This window comes from Amphiprion ocellaris, chromosome 13 (assembly GCF_022539595.1).
Source record: "Amphiprion ocellaris isolate individual 3 ecotype Okinawa chromosome 13, ASM2253959v1, whole genome shotgun sequence".
In the NCBI taxonomy this organism is placed as follows: domain Eukaryota; kingdom Metazoa; phylum Chordata; class Actinopteri; family Pomacentridae; genus Amphiprion; species Amphiprion ocellaris.
In genome coordinates, this window is record NC_072778.1 from 24,838,832 (window position 1) to 24,856,630 (window position 17,799).

At 45.2% G+C, this 17,799-nt stretch overlaps 1 protein-coding gene across 2 annotated transcripts in view; it reads left to right on the forward strand.

The window, feature by feature from the left end:
• Positions 1-17,799, forward strand: part of abca1b (ATP-binding cassette, sub-family A (ABC1), member 1B) — a 62,938-nt gene that overhangs the window by 38,968 nt on the left and 6,171 nt on the right. Inside the window, exons 15-45 of one of the 2 annotated variants that reach the window (XM_055016788.1) lie at positions 76-298; positions 1,407-1,628; positions 1,701-1,905; positions 1,984-2,097; positions 2,255-2,429; positions 2,549-2,680; positions 2,778-3,055; positions 3,141-3,361; positions 3,676-3,751; positions 3,826-4,076; positions 4,953-5,004; positions 5,103-5,228; positions 7,615-7,763; positions 7,846-7,970; positions 8,329-8,427; positions 9,116-9,305; positions 10,246-10,340; positions 10,415-10,447; positions 10,520-10,625; positions 10,832-10,906; positions 11,737-11,906; positions 12,621-12,798; positions 12,886-13,001; positions 14,023-14,167; positions 14,331-14,454; positions 14,606-14,735; positions 15,045-15,171; positions 15,263-15,325; positions 15,422-15,528; positions 17,399-17,540; positions 17,628-17,762. In XM_055016788.1, the coding sequence (XP_054872763.1) occupies positions 76-298; positions 1,407-1,628; positions 1,701-1,905; positions 1,984-2,097; positions 2,255-2,429; positions 2,549-2,680; positions 2,778-3,055; positions 3,141-3,361; positions 3,676-3,751; positions 3,826-4,076; positions 4,953-5,004; positions 5,103-5,228; positions 7,615-7,763; positions 7,846-7,970; positions 8,329-8,427; positions 9,116-9,305; positions 10,246-10,340; positions 10,415-10,447; positions 10,520-10,625; positions 10,832-10,906; positions 11,737-11,906; positions 12,621-12,798; positions 12,886-13,001; positions 14,023-14,167; positions 14,331-14,454; positions 14,606-14,735; positions 15,045-15,171; positions 15,263-15,325; positions 15,422-15,528; positions 17,399-17,540; positions 17,628-17,762 (4,384 nt within the window). The remainder of the gene's footprint in view (positions 1-75; positions 299-1,406; positions 1,629-1,700; positions 1,906-1,983; positions 2,098-2,254; positions 2,430-2,548; positions 2,681-2,777; positions 3,056-3,140; positions 3,362-3,675; positions 3,752-3,825; positions 4,077-4,952; positions 5,005-5,102; positions 5,229-7,614; positions 7,764-7,845; positions 7,971-8,328; positions 8,428-9,115; positions 9,306-10,245; positions 10,341-10,414; positions 10,448-10,519; positions 10,626-10,831; positions 10,907-11,736; positions 11,907-12,620; positions 12,799-12,885; positions 13,002-14,022; positions 14,168-14,330; positions 14,455-14,605; positions 14,736-15,044; positions 15,172-15,262; positions 15,326-15,421; positions 15,529-17,398; positions 17,541-17,627; positions 17,763-17,799) is intronic. The other variant, XM_055016789.1, reaches the window with a different exon arrangement.

The following is a 17,799-nucleotide window of genomic DNA, read 5'->3' on the forward strand; positions in this document are numbered from 1 at the left end:
TTGCCGGCAGCGTTTCAGCCATACGGAGATTCCGGTTGTCATCGTGTGTCACTCAAACTTCCTGTCCTCTGCCAGCTTCCTCAGGGTGATGAGCCGCTCCATGCCTCTGTTCATGACGCTGGCCTGGATGTACTCGGTGGCCATCATCCTGAAGAGCGTGGTGTACGAGAAGGAGGCCCGGCTCAAGGAGACCATGAGGATCATGGGTCTGGACAACGGCATCCTGTGGTTCAGCTGGTTCATCAGCAGCCTGATTCCCCTGCTGATCAGTGCCGCGCTGCTGGTGCTGCTTCTCACGGTGACCACACTGAACGCATGCAGCACACAATGAACCGTTCCACCCATACAACACTCAGAGAATAAAACCTGGGATGATGTGTTGATCAGTTGGATTATGTCAGCACTTAGAGTTTACAACAGTAGGATCAGGATTAAAACAGTGAGTAAAACCCTGTAAAATATCTCTGAAATGTTAAATGATTGTAAACTACATTAATTTGATTATTTTTAAGTTGGACAGTAGATGAACAATCAAAAACAAACACTTTAGAAAGTCAGTATTGAAAATTCAGGCCCCAAAGTATAAACTTTACTTTAAACTTCACTTCAACCAAAGTGAATCCAGCTGTGTGTTGCTGATAAGTTAAAAAGTCCACCTGTGATTTCCAGTCAGCTTCACTGCATAAACATGGTTCTAAAATGAGCTTTGAACAGCGGGACCCTCTCAGTTTTGAACCTATGGTCTGTGTCTATCTCCATGTTTGTATCATGGCTCCACAGAAAAGAATTGAATAGAGGAACTGAAAAATATGAACAAAAGAATCCAGGAAGGTCAATCAGTTAAACACAGTGTCAGCAGTAATCAGCTACAGAAGGAGCCAGAGTACCACTAATCAGAGCTCCTAAACGACTCCACAGAGAGTGTACTACTTTCACAATGTAGCTGTGAAAAACAGACAACAGCTGCTTCAGACTTGGTACAGGGTTATCAGTGGAAATCAGAGTCTCTGTGAAGCTCAGACAGTGTGAAGGACACTGCAGAACATCAGCCTCTATAGACGGACGACAAGAACAAAAAAATCACCTATTGCTGTTCAGAACTAAACTTTGGCTGAGGAGGATTTAGTCTGTCATCAAAAATAAAGGTGGACATACAAAGTATTGGAGAAATCAAAGGTTAGAATCTCAGAATTGAAAAGTGGATTGACTTTTGTTGCACTGAGTTCCCACTGTGGGGCCTGAATTTTAATATGGGAAATATTTTACTATTTAACCTAGAAGTAATGTGATTACTGTAAGGTCACACAATCTGGAATAATTTCATGTTTAAATAATTCTACACAGATGCTAACTGACTGCTGCTGGATACTTTTGAAAGACGTCTGCTCTCACTGTGTCCCCTACAGAAGGGAAACCTGCTGCCCTACAGTGACCCCAGCATCGTCTTCCTCTTCCTCGGGTCCTTCGCCGTGGTGACCATCATGCAGTGTTTTCTCCTCAGCACGGCGTTCGCCCGAGCTAACCTGGCTGCTGCCTGTGGAGGAATCATCTACTTCACCCTGTACCTGCCTTATGTGCTCTGTGTCGCCTGGCAGGACTACATCGGCTTCGGGGCCAAAGTCTTCGCTGTAAGCTAGCTGACGTTTTGATGATTTGTTTGTCATTGGGCCCAGTAAGTCACATGTCCTCCTCTCCTGCAGAGTCTCCTGTCTCCTGTTGCCTTCGGGTTCGGCTGTGAGTACTTTGCTCTGTTCGAGGAGCAGGGGGTCGGCATCCAGTGGAAGAACCTGGTGTCGAGTCCTATGGAGGAGGATGACTTCAGCCTCCGCACCGCCATCATCATGATGTACTTTGACTCCTTCCTGTACGGAGTCCTCACCTGGTACATCGAGGCTGTGTTTCCAGGTGAGGTGAAGTGAACAGCAACTTTAAATTTTCACACTCAACTGAATTTACTGAAGTTTGCGTGTTGCTTCTCCTCAGGTCAGTACGGGATCCCTCGGCCCTGGTACTTCCCCTTCACTAAGTCCTACTGGTTAGGAGAGAAGGATGGAAAATCCAACAAAATTCCTCTGAAACGGACAGGAAACCCTGGAGGTGAGAGCACTGTTACCCCGACTGGCCACAGGGTGGAGCTACTGAGCTGTACCTCAAAACAACTAAACAATATCTGCAGTCATAAGGCTGAGATGTATTCAGTGTAATCAGCCGGGCTGTTAATGTAAAAGGCTGACATGTTTGTACTTGTTTCCAGCGGTGTGCATGGAGGAGGAGCCAGCTCACCTGGAGCCTGGGGTCTACATCGAGAACCTGGTGAAGGTTTACCGTCACGGTAAGAAGCTGGCAGTGGATGGACTGACGCTTGGTTTCTATGAGGGACAAATAACGTCCTTCCTGGGACACAACGGAGCTGGAAAAACCACCACAATGTGAGTGAATATCTGCTGAAACACTTATAGGTGCAGGTGTAGGTGCAGGTGTTGGTGCAGGCACACACTGTTACACAGGTACAGGTTATCTATAGCATTCATTTGTCTCGTCCCTGCAGGTCTATTCTGACCGGTCTGTTCCCTCCGACCTCTGGTACCGCCTACATCCTGGGCCGAGACATCCGGACGGATCTGAGCGCCATCAGACAGAGTCTAGGAGTCTGTCCACAGCACAACGTCCTCTTCAGCATGTGAGTCCTGCAGCTCTGCTACTGTCACACACAAAACAGCAGCTTAGCTTTGGCTTCATCCAGTGTGACCTTGTTTGTGCTCTGGCGCCCCCGGCAGGCTGACGGTGGAGGAGCACATCTGGTTCTATGCCCGGCTCAAAGGCCTGTCAGAGGAGCAGGTGAAAAGCGAGATTGAGCAGATCCTGCAGGACACCGGTCTGCCGCACAAACGCAACTCCAGAACCAGCACCCTGTCAGGGGGCATGCAGAGGAAGCTGTCAGTGGCGCTGGCCTTCGTCGGCGGCTCCAAGGTCGTGATCCTGGACGAGCCCACGGCCGGCGTGGATCCCTACGCCCGCAGGGGGATCTGGGACCTGCTGCTGCAGTACCGACAGGGTGAGGCTCTCTGATTGGTCCGGTTTACCCGGTAGCTCTTTACTGCCCAGCCGTACCTCTGATGTAACATCCAGTCTCCCATCAGGTCGGACCATCATCCTGTCCACTCACCACATGGACGAAGCGGACATCCTCGGCGACCGCATTGCTATCATCTCCCACGGGAAGCTGTGCTGCGTCGGCTCGTCGCTGTACCTGAAGAACCAGCTGGGAACTGGCTACTACCTGACTCTGGTGAAGAAGGAGCCGGAGCCGTCGCTCAGCTCCTGCCGCAACTCCACCAGCAGCGTGTCCTTCACCAAGAAGGTATTTACTCTCCATCTGCAGTACTTCCTCTGTCTGTGCAGTATTACCTCAGTCTACAGCAGTATTACCTCTGTCTATGTAGTACTTTCAGCAGTATTATCTTTCTTTGTGCAGAAGCGTTATTTACCCCAGTACTCCTCTGGGCTTCAGCAGGAGTGTGCCTTAGTCAGCAGTTTACTGTTTATCTGTGTAGTAATTTCAGCAGTAGTACTTCTCTCTGTGCAGCATTTACCTTAGTTTCTGCAGTATTTTCAACAGTACTATGTGTCCACGTGCAGTACCAGTATTTAACACAGCGCTCTGTGGTGTTTCAGGAGGAGGAGTGCGCCTCTGTGAGCAGCAGTGACGCAGGACTAGGCAGCGAACATGAAAGTGAGGCCGCTACCATCGGTGAGCTCTCTGTCGCTGCAGAGCATTTGATTCGTTCACCTGCAGGTCGATCTGATCTGTGTCTTTGTCCTCAGAGAACGGCCCTGCGGCGTCCATCTGCAGTGTCCCCTTCGTCCCCCCAGACGTGTCTCTGGTGTCGGGCCTGATCCTGCGCCACGTCCCCGCCGCCCGCCTGGTGGAGGACCTGGGACACGAGCTGACGTACGTGCTGCCGTACAGCGCTGCCAAGGACGGCGCCTTCGTGGAGCTCTTCAGAGACCTGGACGTGAAGCTGCCCGACCTCGGCATCTCCAGCTACGGCGTGTCCGACACCACGCTGGAGGAGGTGGGACACATTTCACCGTCCTCCATCTAAGAAAATCACTCTGACCTGTTTCCCTTGTTTTTGTATTGTATTTGAGAGTCTCATGCAGGTTTTTAATTTAAAAAGTTAAATATTTATTTGAGGTTTTCTGGTAAACATTCAGCTGTAGCTATTTTAACCCTCTGAACCCAAATCTGCCAGTATGACTCCATTTGTCAGCCAGAAACTGAAAAAACTAAAAGAATCAGCAGATTGTCAATTTTCAGACAGTTCCTGAACATATCATCTGCGATGTGTTTTCCGTTTGGAAAACTAATCAAATCAGTGCTTCAAAACATGATGTTTAATCAGAATCACTTTATTCTACACGCGTCATTTCAAACTGTCACAAGGAGACCAAGAAAAATGGGGTACAAAATCAACCACAACAACAAAAACAAGACAAAATGCCACAAAACAACCAAATCAGGACTAAAAATGACAAAAAAATGACAAAAAGTAGATACAAAATGAAACAAAGCAACACAAAATGACAAAGAGATAAAATGACAGAAGAGAGATGATAAGGTCAAAGACAGAAAAACATAGCATAAACCGAGAAAAAAAGAGACAAAACTGTCACAATATGTCACAAACCGACAAAAAGGAGACACAAAAAAACACAAAACCATAAAAATGAGACAAGAAATATGAGACGTGCAAGTGCCTTTGAGAGTTCGTAGAGGCTGTAAACAGTAAATGGTTAAATATCTCCAGTATGCAGGCCTCAGGTTTGAAAAACATGACAGAAACTGCTCTGGGCTCAGAGTGTTAATGTTGTTTTGTGAGATTTCCAGCACACAGACACACAAACAGCAGCGTGAAATGAGTTTTATCATTTGCTGTTTGTTTCTGCAGATTTTCCTGAAAGTGGCTGAGGATAACGGAGTCGACACTGAAGTGCCCTCAGGTGAGGAAGCAGACCTAACTGACACCTGTCCAGATCAGAGTCTACAGTCAGGTGTTTACTATCTGTGTGTCTGTTTGTGTGTCTGTTTGTGTGTTCAGATGGTACACTGCCTGTTCAGAGGAGGAGGAGAACTCACGCCTTCGGTGGAGGAGACCATCAGAGCTGCCTGAAACCTTTAACTGAAGACGACAACAATGACTGCAACGACTCAGAGGGAGACCCTGGTACAGCTACACACAGCGATACTCAAACACACAACAATCTTTGTGTCCAGCAGTGGTTCCCTTCACTAGGTTCAGGACCCTCTACGGTCTATGATGATGGACACAGCAGGAAACCCACTGCTGAGTTTTTTCTAGAGGCTGAACTAGAAGCAGGTTCAGAGACAGACTTTCTTTGTGTGAGCTGGATCTACAGAACCTACAGCCCCACCAGTGACTAAACAGTTATCAGACAGTGGTTATTATCTTTGTTTCATTCAGTGGGATTACTAACATACAATTCAGCAGGTTTGCAGACAAAACCTCAGCTGAGAATCTGTTTCACAACAACTAGTTAAAGGGCGATGTTTCTTACTGCCAATTTAAATTCAAACACTGAACAGAACCTCCTGTGTAGCATCAGTTACCATGGTGATGTAGCTGTGCATTTTTTTTTTGTGTGTGTTTTTTTTTTTTTTTTTTTTTTAGGTTCCTTCTCAAATTGAATTTCCCAACATTGGAGGTTTCATTTGGTACAACGAGCCTTTTTTTTTCTTTTACCCTTTGCAATCCCTACCCAGATCCCAACATGTCCTTTTTCTTTTTTTGTTCAAGAAAGGTGCGCGCAGCACTGCGCAGCAGCCAGAGCTGTCATTGGCAGGGCAGCTCAAATGAAATTTCGTTGTATATGAAAATGTGCAATGACCAATAAAGATTGATGATCAACATGGTGATGTAGTTGTGTAGCCTCAGTTACCATGGTGATGCAGCTGTGCAGCATCAGTTACCATGGTGATGTAGCTATGCAGCATCAGTTACCATGGTGATGTAGTTGTGTAGCATCAGTTACCGTGGTGATGTAGCTGTGTAACATCAGTTACCGTGGTGATGTAGCTGTGTAGCATCAGTTACCATGGTGATGTAGCTGTGCAACGTCGGTTACCATGGTGATGTAGTTGTGTAGCCTCAGTTACCATGGTGATGCAGCTGTGCAGCATCAGTTACCATGGTGATGTAGCTGTGTAGCATCAGTTACCATGGTGATGTAGCTGTGTAGCATCAGTTACCATGGTGATGTAGTTGTGTAGCATCAGTTACCGTGGTGATGTAGTTGTGTAACATCAGTTACTATGGTGATGTAGCTGTGTATCCTCAGTTACCGTGGTGATGTAGTTGTGTAGCATCAGTTACCGTGGTGATGTAGCTGTGCAGCATCAGTTACCGTGGTGATGTAGCTGTGTATCCTCAGTTACCATGGTGATGTAGTTGTGTAGCATCAGTTACGGTGGTGATGTAGCTGTGCAGCATCAGTTACCGTGGTGATGTAGCTGTGCAGCATCAGTTACCGTGGTGATGTAGCTGTGCAGCATCAGTTACCGTGGTGATGTAGTTGTGTAGCATCAGTTACCATGGTGATGTAGTTGTGTAGCATCAGTTACCATGGTGATGTAGCTGTGTATCCTCAGTTACCATGGTGATGTAGTTGTGTGGCATCAGTTACCATGGTGATGTAGCTGCGTAGCATCAGTTACCATGGTGATGTAGTTATGTAGCATTAGTTACCATGGTGCTTTTTGGTCATTGGGGTCTCATTTTGGTCATTCTAAATATTTTTGTGGTTTTTTCGCATTGCATTTTGGTTGTTTTATTTCTGATTTAGGTCATTTTGCATCTTTTGTGGTCATTTAGGTCTCACTTTGAGTGTTTAACATCTTTTTGTGCTGATTTTTTTGTCTTATTATGGTTGTTTTGTGGCAAGTTTGGTTTGTTCTACATTATTTTGTGGTCCATCTCATTATGGTCGCTTGTATCTTTTTGTGGTTGTCTTGCATCTCATTTTGGTTTTGCACCTCCTTTTCTATTGTGCGTCATTTTGTGCCTCATTATAGATGTTTACATCTTTTTGTGGTCGTCTTGCATTTCATTTTTGTTTTTATATCTTTTTGTGGTTGTTTTGCGTCTCACTTTGGCTGTTTTATGTCTCATTTTGTTGTATGTCTTTTTGTGATAATTTTGCATCTCGTTAAGGTTGTTTTCATCTTTTTGTGGTTGTCTTGCATCTCATTTTGGTCGCTTTGTGTCTCATTTTGGATGTTTTATGTCTTATTATGTTCGATTTACATCTTTTTGAGATGATCTTGCATCTTATTTTGGTCGTTTTGTGTCTCGTTTTGGTTGTTTTCCATCTTTCCTGATTTACACTGGATTAAGATCACAGATGACCTTTGTTATTCTTCCAGCAGAGGTCTTTTAGGTGTTTCCAGCCTTGTTCTAACAGGTTTCATGTCTACTTGGAGTGTTCTCCTCCATCTTTATTGGTCTTTGTCCAAAGTGTCAGAGCATTCGTTTGAATCCACAGACGTGACTCTTGGGTTTGTCTGACTGATGCGTCCTGTTTGAATCCTATCAGAGTGCCGGGAGACGGACTGGCTGAACAGCACCGACGGTAAAGGCTCGTATCAGGTCAGAGGCTGGAGTCTGAAGAGACAGCAGTTCGTGGCTCTGATGTGGAAGCGCTTCCTGTACGCTCGCCGCTCCAGGAAAGGCTTCTTTGCTCAGGTAAGCCGCCGTCTGTCCAACACATTTCCCCTCAACGCTTCGCTCTGAAGTCCATCTGGAAAGTGACCCGTTTGTCTTTCAGATTGTTCTCCCCGCCGTATTTGTCTGCATCGCTCTGGTCTTCAGCCTTATTGTTCCACCATTTGGAAAATATCCCAGTTTGGAGCTGCAGCCGTGGATGTACGAGGACCAGGTGACCTTCATCAGGTACAGATCGCTCCTAAAACCAGGACTTCAGTTTCATGTGTGCCAGTGTTGCTTCTTACTTTTTTCTGGTCTCATTTTAGCTACTTATTTTTATGTTTATCAATATATTGTACTTATACTTAATGTTTTTTTGTCATTTATTGTCATTATATAATGTATTTTTTCTTCACGAGAATTTCCAACTGAGATTAATAAAACTCCATCTTCTTCTTTATCTTTACCTTTATCTTGTCTTATTTCTGATCTATTCACTGCAGTAGGATTGTGTTTGTGGAATCCTGTAAACAGTCTCTTTAACATGTCATAAATGTTGACCTCAGAGCTTCCAGGTGGTTTTACTTCCTCTTTCTCCTGACAGCGATGATGCTCCTGGAGACGCCAACATGCAGAAGCTGCTGAACTCTCTGCTGGACGCTCCAGGCTTCGGGACTCGCTGCATGGACGGACATCCAATCCCGTAAGAAATATCCACTCTGTTCTCAAAACGCTGTCCTGCTTTTTCCTGTCTGACAGCAGAGATCACAGAAAACCTCTGCAAATCTGCAAAAAACTGTGAAAATCTGACAGCAAAGTGAAAATGACAACAAATATCTGTAAAATAGTACTTTTTTAGCAGAATTAAATGCTGTAAAACAATGTAAATTCACAGTTAAACACTAAAAACAAACAAAAAAATACTATTTTGATCACAATGACGTGAATTAATACTTTATTTCTGTGATTCTGTTATATTTTATGTGTAATTCAACGAGACAAGAAAAATCTTTTAAATAATCGCAAAAAAAGGATCATTTTTCCATCCTGAGCATACATAATTATCTTTCAGAGTATTTGTAAAATATTGACATTTATTGGTGATTTAAATTCAGAAAAAGTAATATAGTTTCAAAGTCAAACATTGTAAAAGAAAATAAACTAGAGATTTTTGATGTGGACATTATTTGCAGTTTCGGCCTGTTTTCTTTCCTCTTTTTCTCTCTTTTACACGTATTGTTTAATTAAATACTTTATTTCTGTGCTTTTTCAAATTGTCATCTGTTGATTAACAGTAGAATGTTCAAAAACTGATGATTAAAAGTGTGCATTTTTTAAAGTGTGGCTTTGAATCTCTTGTTGTTGTGTTTGACGGTGGTTCCTCCCCTCAGAGAGGCTCCCTGTACGATGGGTGATGAGGACTGGCACACCCCCGACGTCCCCGACAGCGTCCAGCAGCTGTTCAGCTCCAGGAACTGGACCATGGAGGATCCGTCTCCGGCCTGTTTCTGCAGCTGCGACGGCCGCAAGAAGATGCTGCCGGACTGCCCTCCAGGAGCTGGAGGTCTTCTGCCCCCGGAGGTCAGTGCAACACCATGCAAACTGATGTGTAAACTCATACGTCATCAACGTGGACTAATTCTTCCTTACTGTGTGCTAATTTTTGTTGACTGTACACTAATTTTTCCTCACTGTGCACACATTCTTTTCACTCTGGGCTCATCTTTCTTTAATGTAGTCTTGTTTTTCCTCACTGTTTCCTCATGTTTTCTCACTGTGGGTTGATTTTTCTCTCACTGTGCGTTCATGTTTCCTCCGATGCACTCTTTTGTCTTCATAATGTGCTCATTTATCCTCACTGTGCACTATTCTTTTCTTACTGTGGCCTCATTTTGTTTTTCCTCATGTTTTCTCACTGTGGCTAATTTTCACAGAAATATAAAGTCCTTCACCTCTACGGAAACAAGACAACCATGACTAGAAGGAGAGTGAACTCAGGAATGTATTCTGTGCAGTATGGCACAATTGGAATGACAGAAAACGGAACAAAGAAACACTTCTTGGATTATTTATTTCACAATGATGTAAAAACCTAGAATCAACATGTCCAGGATTTGTTTAGTGCAAGTGCACGAGATAGTTTTGTCTCTTGATGTTGTTTTGTGTCTGCTTATTTGTTGTTGAAGTGTCATTTTATGTCTCTTTATGGAGGTTTTTTGTCTTTGTCATCATTTTGTTTCGTTTTTGTCACGCTTGGTCTCGTTTTTCTTGGTTTTGTGTTCTATGGACTGTTTTGTTTTTGTTTGTCATTTAATTTTGTGTCTCATTTAGGTCCTTTCAGTTACATTTTGTTTCTGTTACTGTCATATTACACAGAAGACATTCCTGAGGTCTTTCTCTTCATGATTGTGCTGTTTCCACAGAGGTGTAGGACTTTATGTTGCAGTGAAAAATGAGCCGACTGTGAGGCAAAATGTGCTCACAGTGAGGTAAATGTCAGTGTGTTTAAATGTCATGACAGATGATGCTGAGCGCCACGGACACTTTGCAGAACCTGACGGGAAGAAACATCTCAGACTACCTGGTGAAGACCTACGCTCAGATCATCGGCAAGAGGTGAGACACACTCCAGCTCACCTGTGAGACACACCTGAACACACCTGATCTGACAAGTTTGTCTGTTTCCACAGCTTGAAGAACAAAGTTTGGGTGAATGAGTTCAGGTGAGTGTCTTCTTTCTCTCAGGCAGGCGTTGATTTGTTGTTTCCAGATGCTAAGTTTGCGTTTCTCTGCAGGTACGGAGGCTTTTCATTGGGTGCCAGGAGCACTCAGGTCCTGCCGCCGGCCAATGAGATCGACGACGCCATTGATAGAGTCCGAAAGATCTTTGAGTTACAGAAGGTCAGTTGGAGGGACATGAAAATACAGCGTTTCCATTCCAGATGTAACATCAACACAAAGTTAAACAAGCTGCCATTATTTAAGATCAAAAGACCACACTCAGCATGAAAAATGGAAAAGAGCAGGCTGAGTGTCAGAAGAGAACCGGCTGAGTTTAATGTCCACGACAAACTCTAAGGTCAAACTTGTGTGAATTATTTCTGCAGGGAGCTGCAGCAGATCGATTCCTCGACAGTCTGTCCGGTTTCATCAACGGTCTGGACACCAAGAACAACGTCAAGGTGAGGAAGCATGGCAGTAAGCACCTCTGCTAGCCCTCTGAACCCAGACCAGGCTTTTTTTTAATCACTGTGGGTATATTTTTCTACTGCAATATAACTCTACAAACAGATGCAAAATGAACTAAAATACACACACAGAAGCTCAAAAGAAGAAACAGCAAAGAGACATGAAATGACCTGAAAGAGACGCACAAATGGGCCCCAGAGAGAGACGCAAAATATCAGTTACAAGATCCAGAAAGATGGTAAAGATGCACAAAAACCCCTAAAAGAGACTCAAACCAACACAAAACACAGGAGCACTACCACAAAGACAGAATCAACAAAAAGATGCAAAACCAGCAGATGCCCATTTCTTTTATTCAGATATTTAAAACCCTTAAGTCTATACAGGTGTTACCAACAGTGGAATAAAATGGAGGCTCCACATACTCTAGATATTTTACGTTTTACATTTTAAATTAGTTTCCACCCTCTCCTCTCTGCTCTGTGAAAACACTGCCTGCAGTTCACCTGAAAACTCCCCAGATTCTTCACTGTTGAACAGTAATAGCTTCACAGGTATGCAAGGAGGGAATGATTTTTAATTTCTTAGCAGAATCTGGTCACTGCAAATGGTTCACTTTTGGCAAATTTAAAAAGAAAGTGATTTTGAGTAAATGTCAGGATTTATTGCCTCTATTTGTTTATTTTGTAAGATGAGATGCGTTTAAAAGCAGCCAGTGGGTTTTGGGTTCAGAGGGTTTTTGGGTTCACAGCTTGCTGTGGATTCAGTGCTTAGAATGAGCTCGATAAGCTTGAACACGCTGACAAACCTGTCGCCTCGTCAGATCTGGTTCAACAACAAAGGCTGGCACAGCATCGGAGCCTTCATCAACGTCATGAACAACGGCATCCTGAGGGCTCACCTGCCTGCAGGCGCCGACCCCAGCAGGTACGGCATCAGCGCCTTCAACCACCCGCTGAACCTCACCAAGGAGCAGCTGTCCCAGGTCGCCCTGTGAGTACACCTGAGTCACACCTGAGCACCACACCTGAACGACACACCTGAGCACCACACCTGAACGACACACCCGAGCATCACACCTGAACGACACACCTGAACGACACACCTGAGCACCACACCTGAACGACACACCTGAACGACACACCTGAGCACCACACCTGAACGACACACCTGAGCACCACACCTGAGCACCACTCCTGAACGACACACCTGAACGACACACCTGAGCAGCACACCTGAACGACACACCAGAGCAGCACACCTGAACGACACACCTGAGCACCACACCTGAATGACACACCTCAGAACCACACCTGAACGACACATCTGAGCAGCACACCTGAACGACACACCTGAGCAGCACACCTGAATGACACACCTGAGCACCACACCTGAACGACACACCTGAACGACACACCTGCGCACCACTCCTGAACGACACTTGAGCGCCACACCTGAGTCACACCTGAGCACCACACCTGAACGACACACCTCAGAACCACACCTGAACGACACACCTGAGCACGACACCTGAACGACACACCTGAGCATCACACCTGAACGACACACCCGAGCACCACACCTGAAGGACACACCTGCGCACCACTCCTGAACGACACACCTGAGCACCACACCTGAGTCACACCTGCGCACCACTCCTGAACGACACACCTGAACCCCTGTCCTACTCCTTGTCTCCGTCTCCAGGGTGACAACCTCCGTGGACGTTCTGGTGTCCATCTGCGTCATCTTTGCCATGTCCTTCGTCCCAGCCAGTTTTGTAGTCTTCCTCATCCAGGAGCGAGTCAGTAAAGCCAAACACATGCAGTTCATCAGCGGGGTGCAGCCGCTGCTCTACTGGGTGGCCAACTTCATCTGGGACATGGTGAGGCTGCCTTTCACACTCTGGGTGTGTGCATGTGTGTGTGCGTCAGAGTGTGCATTTGTCACTGATGTCTGTGTGTCTCTGCAGTGTAACTACATCGTCCCGGCAACGCTGGTCATCCTCATCTTCGTCTGTTTCCAACAAAAAGCCTACGTGTCATCGACCAACCTTCCGGTGCTCGCCCTGCTGCTGCTGCTCTACGGGTCAGACAGTATTACTAGTACTACTACTAGTACTACTACTACTACTACTAGTACTACTACTAGTACTACTGCTACTACGACTACTACTACTACTACTAGTACTACTGCTACTGCTACTACTACTGCTACTACGACTACTACTACTACTACTAGTACTACTGCTACTACGACTACTACTACTACTACTACTAATGCTACCACTACTACTACACTGAGTTACTGCTGCTGCTCTACGGGTCAGACAGTATTACTAGTACTACTACTACTACTACTACTGCTACTGCTACTACTACTACTACTACCACTACTACTATTACTACTGTTACTACTACTACTACACCATGTTAGTACTGCTACTACTGTTCTACTAGTACTGATGCTGCTGCTCAGTGGGTCATGTACTATGATCAGACTACTACTTCTACTCCTACAGTATACTACGGTGTACTACATAATACTATGCTGCACTACAATATACTCTATTGTACTGCACTGCACTACAGTATACTTCAGTGTACTACATTATACTGCAGTGTACTACATTATACTACAGTGTACTACATTATACTGCAGTGTACTACATTATACTATAGTGTACTACATTATACTGCAGTGTACTACATTATACTACAGTGTACTACATTATACTACAGTGTACTACATTATACTGCAGTGTACTACATTATACTACAATGTACTACATTATACTGCAGTGTACTACATTATACTGCAGTGTACTACATTATACTACAGTGTACTACATTATACTGCAGTGTACTACATTATACTACAATGTACTACATTATACTGCAGTCTACTACATTATACTGCAGTGTACTACATTATACTACAGTGTACTACATTATACTGCAGTGTACTACATTATACTACAGTGTACTACATTATACTACAGTGTACTACATTATACTACAGTGTACTACATTATACTACAGTGTACTACATTATACTGCAGTCTACTACATACATTCTGACTGATTCTCTTGCTCCATTTCCTTCCCAGCTGGTCCATTACTCCCCTCATGTACCCGGCGTCCTTCTTCTTTACGATCCCCAGCACAGCGTACGTTGTCCTCACCAGCGTCAACATCCTCATCGGCATCAACGGCAGCATCTCCACCTTCGTCATGGAGCTGTTTGGGAACAACGTGAGTGAACGCCGAGGCTGCAGCTTCCAGAGGCTAAACTAAACGGCAGCTTTAAATAATGCAGAGATAACCTAAACTGCAGCTTTAAAATAATTCAGGATGAACTAAATTGCAGAGATAAATACAGCTGTGAGCCGTGGTTTAATTTGCTGCTCTTTTCAAGGAAATCGGAGGAATCAATGACATCCTGAAGAACGTCCTCCTCATCTTCCCTCACTTCTGTCTGGGTCGAGGACTCATCGACATGGTGAAGAACCAGGCGATGGCCGACGCTCTCGAGAGATTCGGTAAGGAGCCGACACGTGGAGCGAGTGTTTGTGGCTGCAGTGTGACTGGTCCAGGAGGTTTCTTCTCTCTTGGCAGGGCTGCTCTGCTGATAATGAATTCTAGTGTGATGTAGGACAGGTCAGCTAATACCGTCTGAACGCTGTGTTCCAGGTGAGAACAGGTTCCGCTCACCTCTGGAGTGGGATATGGTGGGGAAGAACCTGTTCGCCATGGCTGTAGAGGGAGTGGTCTTCTTCATCATCACTATTCTCATCCAGTACAGGTTCTTCATCAAACCCAGGTGAGAGCAGAGCGTGGACAACATACCAAGCAGCTTCATTTTTACTCACTGTTAATTCACTTCATTAAGTCCTGCACCTCACAGTTAACATGTCAGAAAAATAAACTCTGCTTTGATTATTTATTTTCTGGAAACATAAACTTCCTGGAATCAACTTGTCCAACATTTTTCCAAGTGTCCACAGGTGTTAAAGAAAATGGAGGCTCCACATACTCTGAATATTTAACTATTACCAGCCTCTACTAACTTTTCTTCATGGCTGCACAAAGTTATTTGAAGGCGCTGTGAGCTCATTGTGTGTGTCTGCAGGCCGGTCAGTAAACTCACCAAACTGGGAGCTCTGGGAGACGAGGACGAGGACGTGGCCAGAGAGAGACAGCGGATCTTCCACGGCCTCGGACACGGAGACATCCTGGAGCTCCGGCAGCTCACCAAGGTGACCAAACAGAAGTGTCTGTCAGTGGGACAGGTGAGGAGCAGCATGTGAAGCTTCGTTTCAGACTGACTGACTGAACTGTGTCCTGCAGGTGTTTAAGAGGAAGCAGAAGCCGGCGGTGGATCGGCTGTGTGTCGGAATTCCTCCCGGAGAGGTGAGGCAGATCCGCTGAGGTGCTGCAGGTATTTCTGTCAAACACAAACTGACTGTATCAGAAATGAACCTCTGGATCTGCCGTGTGTGTCGGCAGTGTTTCGGCCTCCTCGGGGTTAACGGAGCCGGTAAGACGACGACCTTTAAGATGCTGACGGGCGACACGGTGGTGACCAGCGGAGAGGCCTTCCTGGCTGGGAAGAGGTGAGGTCCTGATGTAACCTGAGATCATTTCAGGCTGCTGAGTTCAGGAGCTGTTGTTGTGGTGGTGGACTCAGGGATTGACCTGGATCCTGCAGATTTATTCTGAGGATTAATGCCAAGTTTAGACGTGAAAACCTCTGAAAACATTTGGTTTAATATTACTGCGACTCTGGTGTCTTTTAACCTGGAACCATCATGTCCTCTGACTCTGAATGTCATACACCCTACCGTAAGTCAGACAGTTCCATGTTTTCCTTGAAAACTCCCACTTTTATTCATGTGCTAACATATTGCACAAGGGTTTTCTAATCATCAATTATCCTTTCAACACCATTAGCTAACACAATGTAGCATTAGAACACAGGAGTGATGGTTGTTGGAAATGTTCCTCTGTACCTCTATGTAGATATTCTATTAAAAATCAGCTGTTTCCAGCTAGAATAGTCATTTACCACATTAACAATGTCTAGACTGGATTTATCATTCATTTAATGTTATCTTCATTGAACAAAACTACAAAAGATATTTCAGCTTCTCCCAGGAGGCTTCTTCAGTGTGAACTGACTGGTTTGGAGTTCTACTAATCTATTCTCTCCCCCAAATCACATCACTCATGGCCCATTAACTACCAAAGACACACATTGTTTTAGCATGTAAATGACTGTGAAACTGCCTGGTGAGGGGTGACTCAAGATTCTAATGGTTTTTGAAACTTTGAACCAGAGGAGGGGTCTACAACACCACTGACCAGGTACTTAGAATGCAGTCCTAAAATCCCTCCCCAGGCAGTTCACTATTATTCATAGAATGAGTCGTGAATTTTGGGTAGTGATGGGGCCATGAGTCATGTGATTTGGAGGTGACAATAAATACCCTAAGCTCCACAGAAGCCAGTTAGAAACGCACACACACACACACACACACACACACACACACACACACACACACACACACACACACACACACACACACACACACACACAGGTCTATAAGTTCACTTGTTCTTCATTAAGCTTCTTACTTGTTGCTGAGATCTTCACTCAGTAAAAGCACAGGGAGGTGTTGCTCCACCTTACAATCTTCAGGAATTAAAGTTCAGAGCTGCAGAAGGTTCTCAGTCTGGGGTTACTGGACCCTGCAGGGCCTTTCACACACTCACAGAAGAGATCCTGGATCATAACAGTGAGGACGGTGTGTCATGTTGCTATTAGCTCCGTCTTCCTTCACTCTCTGTCTTCTCTGTTCACAGTGTAGACGCTGCTGCCCTCAAAGTCATGTCCCTGATCCTTTAGGTGCAGTTTTACTTCCATTAAGACCTTAAGTCATCCCTCACTAGGCATTTTCACAACCATCACACGTTAACCAGAAGGTTACCATGTGAACGGTGGTTGAACTATTTCATGTGGACTGATTTGAGGTGTTGGTAGTTTTTAACACTCTCTGGGCAGGGATGTCAGGAGTGCATTCTAAGGCCCTGATGTGTGATCCCCTCCTCTGTTTAGAGAGCTGCTCCAGCTTCAAACTCTAAATGAGTGAATCTATGACACTTATCGGGTAGATATAACACAGTGGTCACATCCATCTGCTGCTCCTGGCTTCATATTGCTGTGGTTTGGATGTGGTGTGGCCTCGTATTATTAAACCTAAGAGACAGAGCAGAGGAGCAACTGTAGAATGTAAATACGTACTCATTAGTATATAGAACGTAAACAATAACTGCTCTCACTTTATGTCCACAGCAGCAGCAGCTGTGGGACAAACCGTCAACCTTCCAGTGAACTTCTCAGAAAAGCTTCTAAAGCTCAGTTGAAGTGGTTTTGTGCTGTAGTGACGTGTGTGTGTGTGTGTGTGTGTGTGTGTGTGTCTGCAGCATCTTGAGGGAGATCGATGAGGTCCATCAGAACATGGGTTACTGTCCTCAGTTTGACGCCATCAACGAGCTGCTGACAGGCCGAGAACACCTGGAGCTGTACGCCGTCCTCAGAGGCATCCCAGAGAAAGAAGTCTGCGACGTGAGGAAACACGGCTACACTGAACACTGCATGGTGGTGGTGGTCGTCATGGTGACGCTGACGATGCTGCTGGTTTTTGATTGACAGGTGGCAGAGTGGGGCATCAGGAAACTGAGTCTGGCGAAATATGCAGATAAAGCAGCTGGAAGCTACAGCGGCGGCAACATGAGGAAACTGTCCACAGCCATGGCTCTGATCGGAGCGCCCCCTGTGGTGTTTCTGGTAAAACACACTCTTCTGCCTCATCTGATTACTGTGT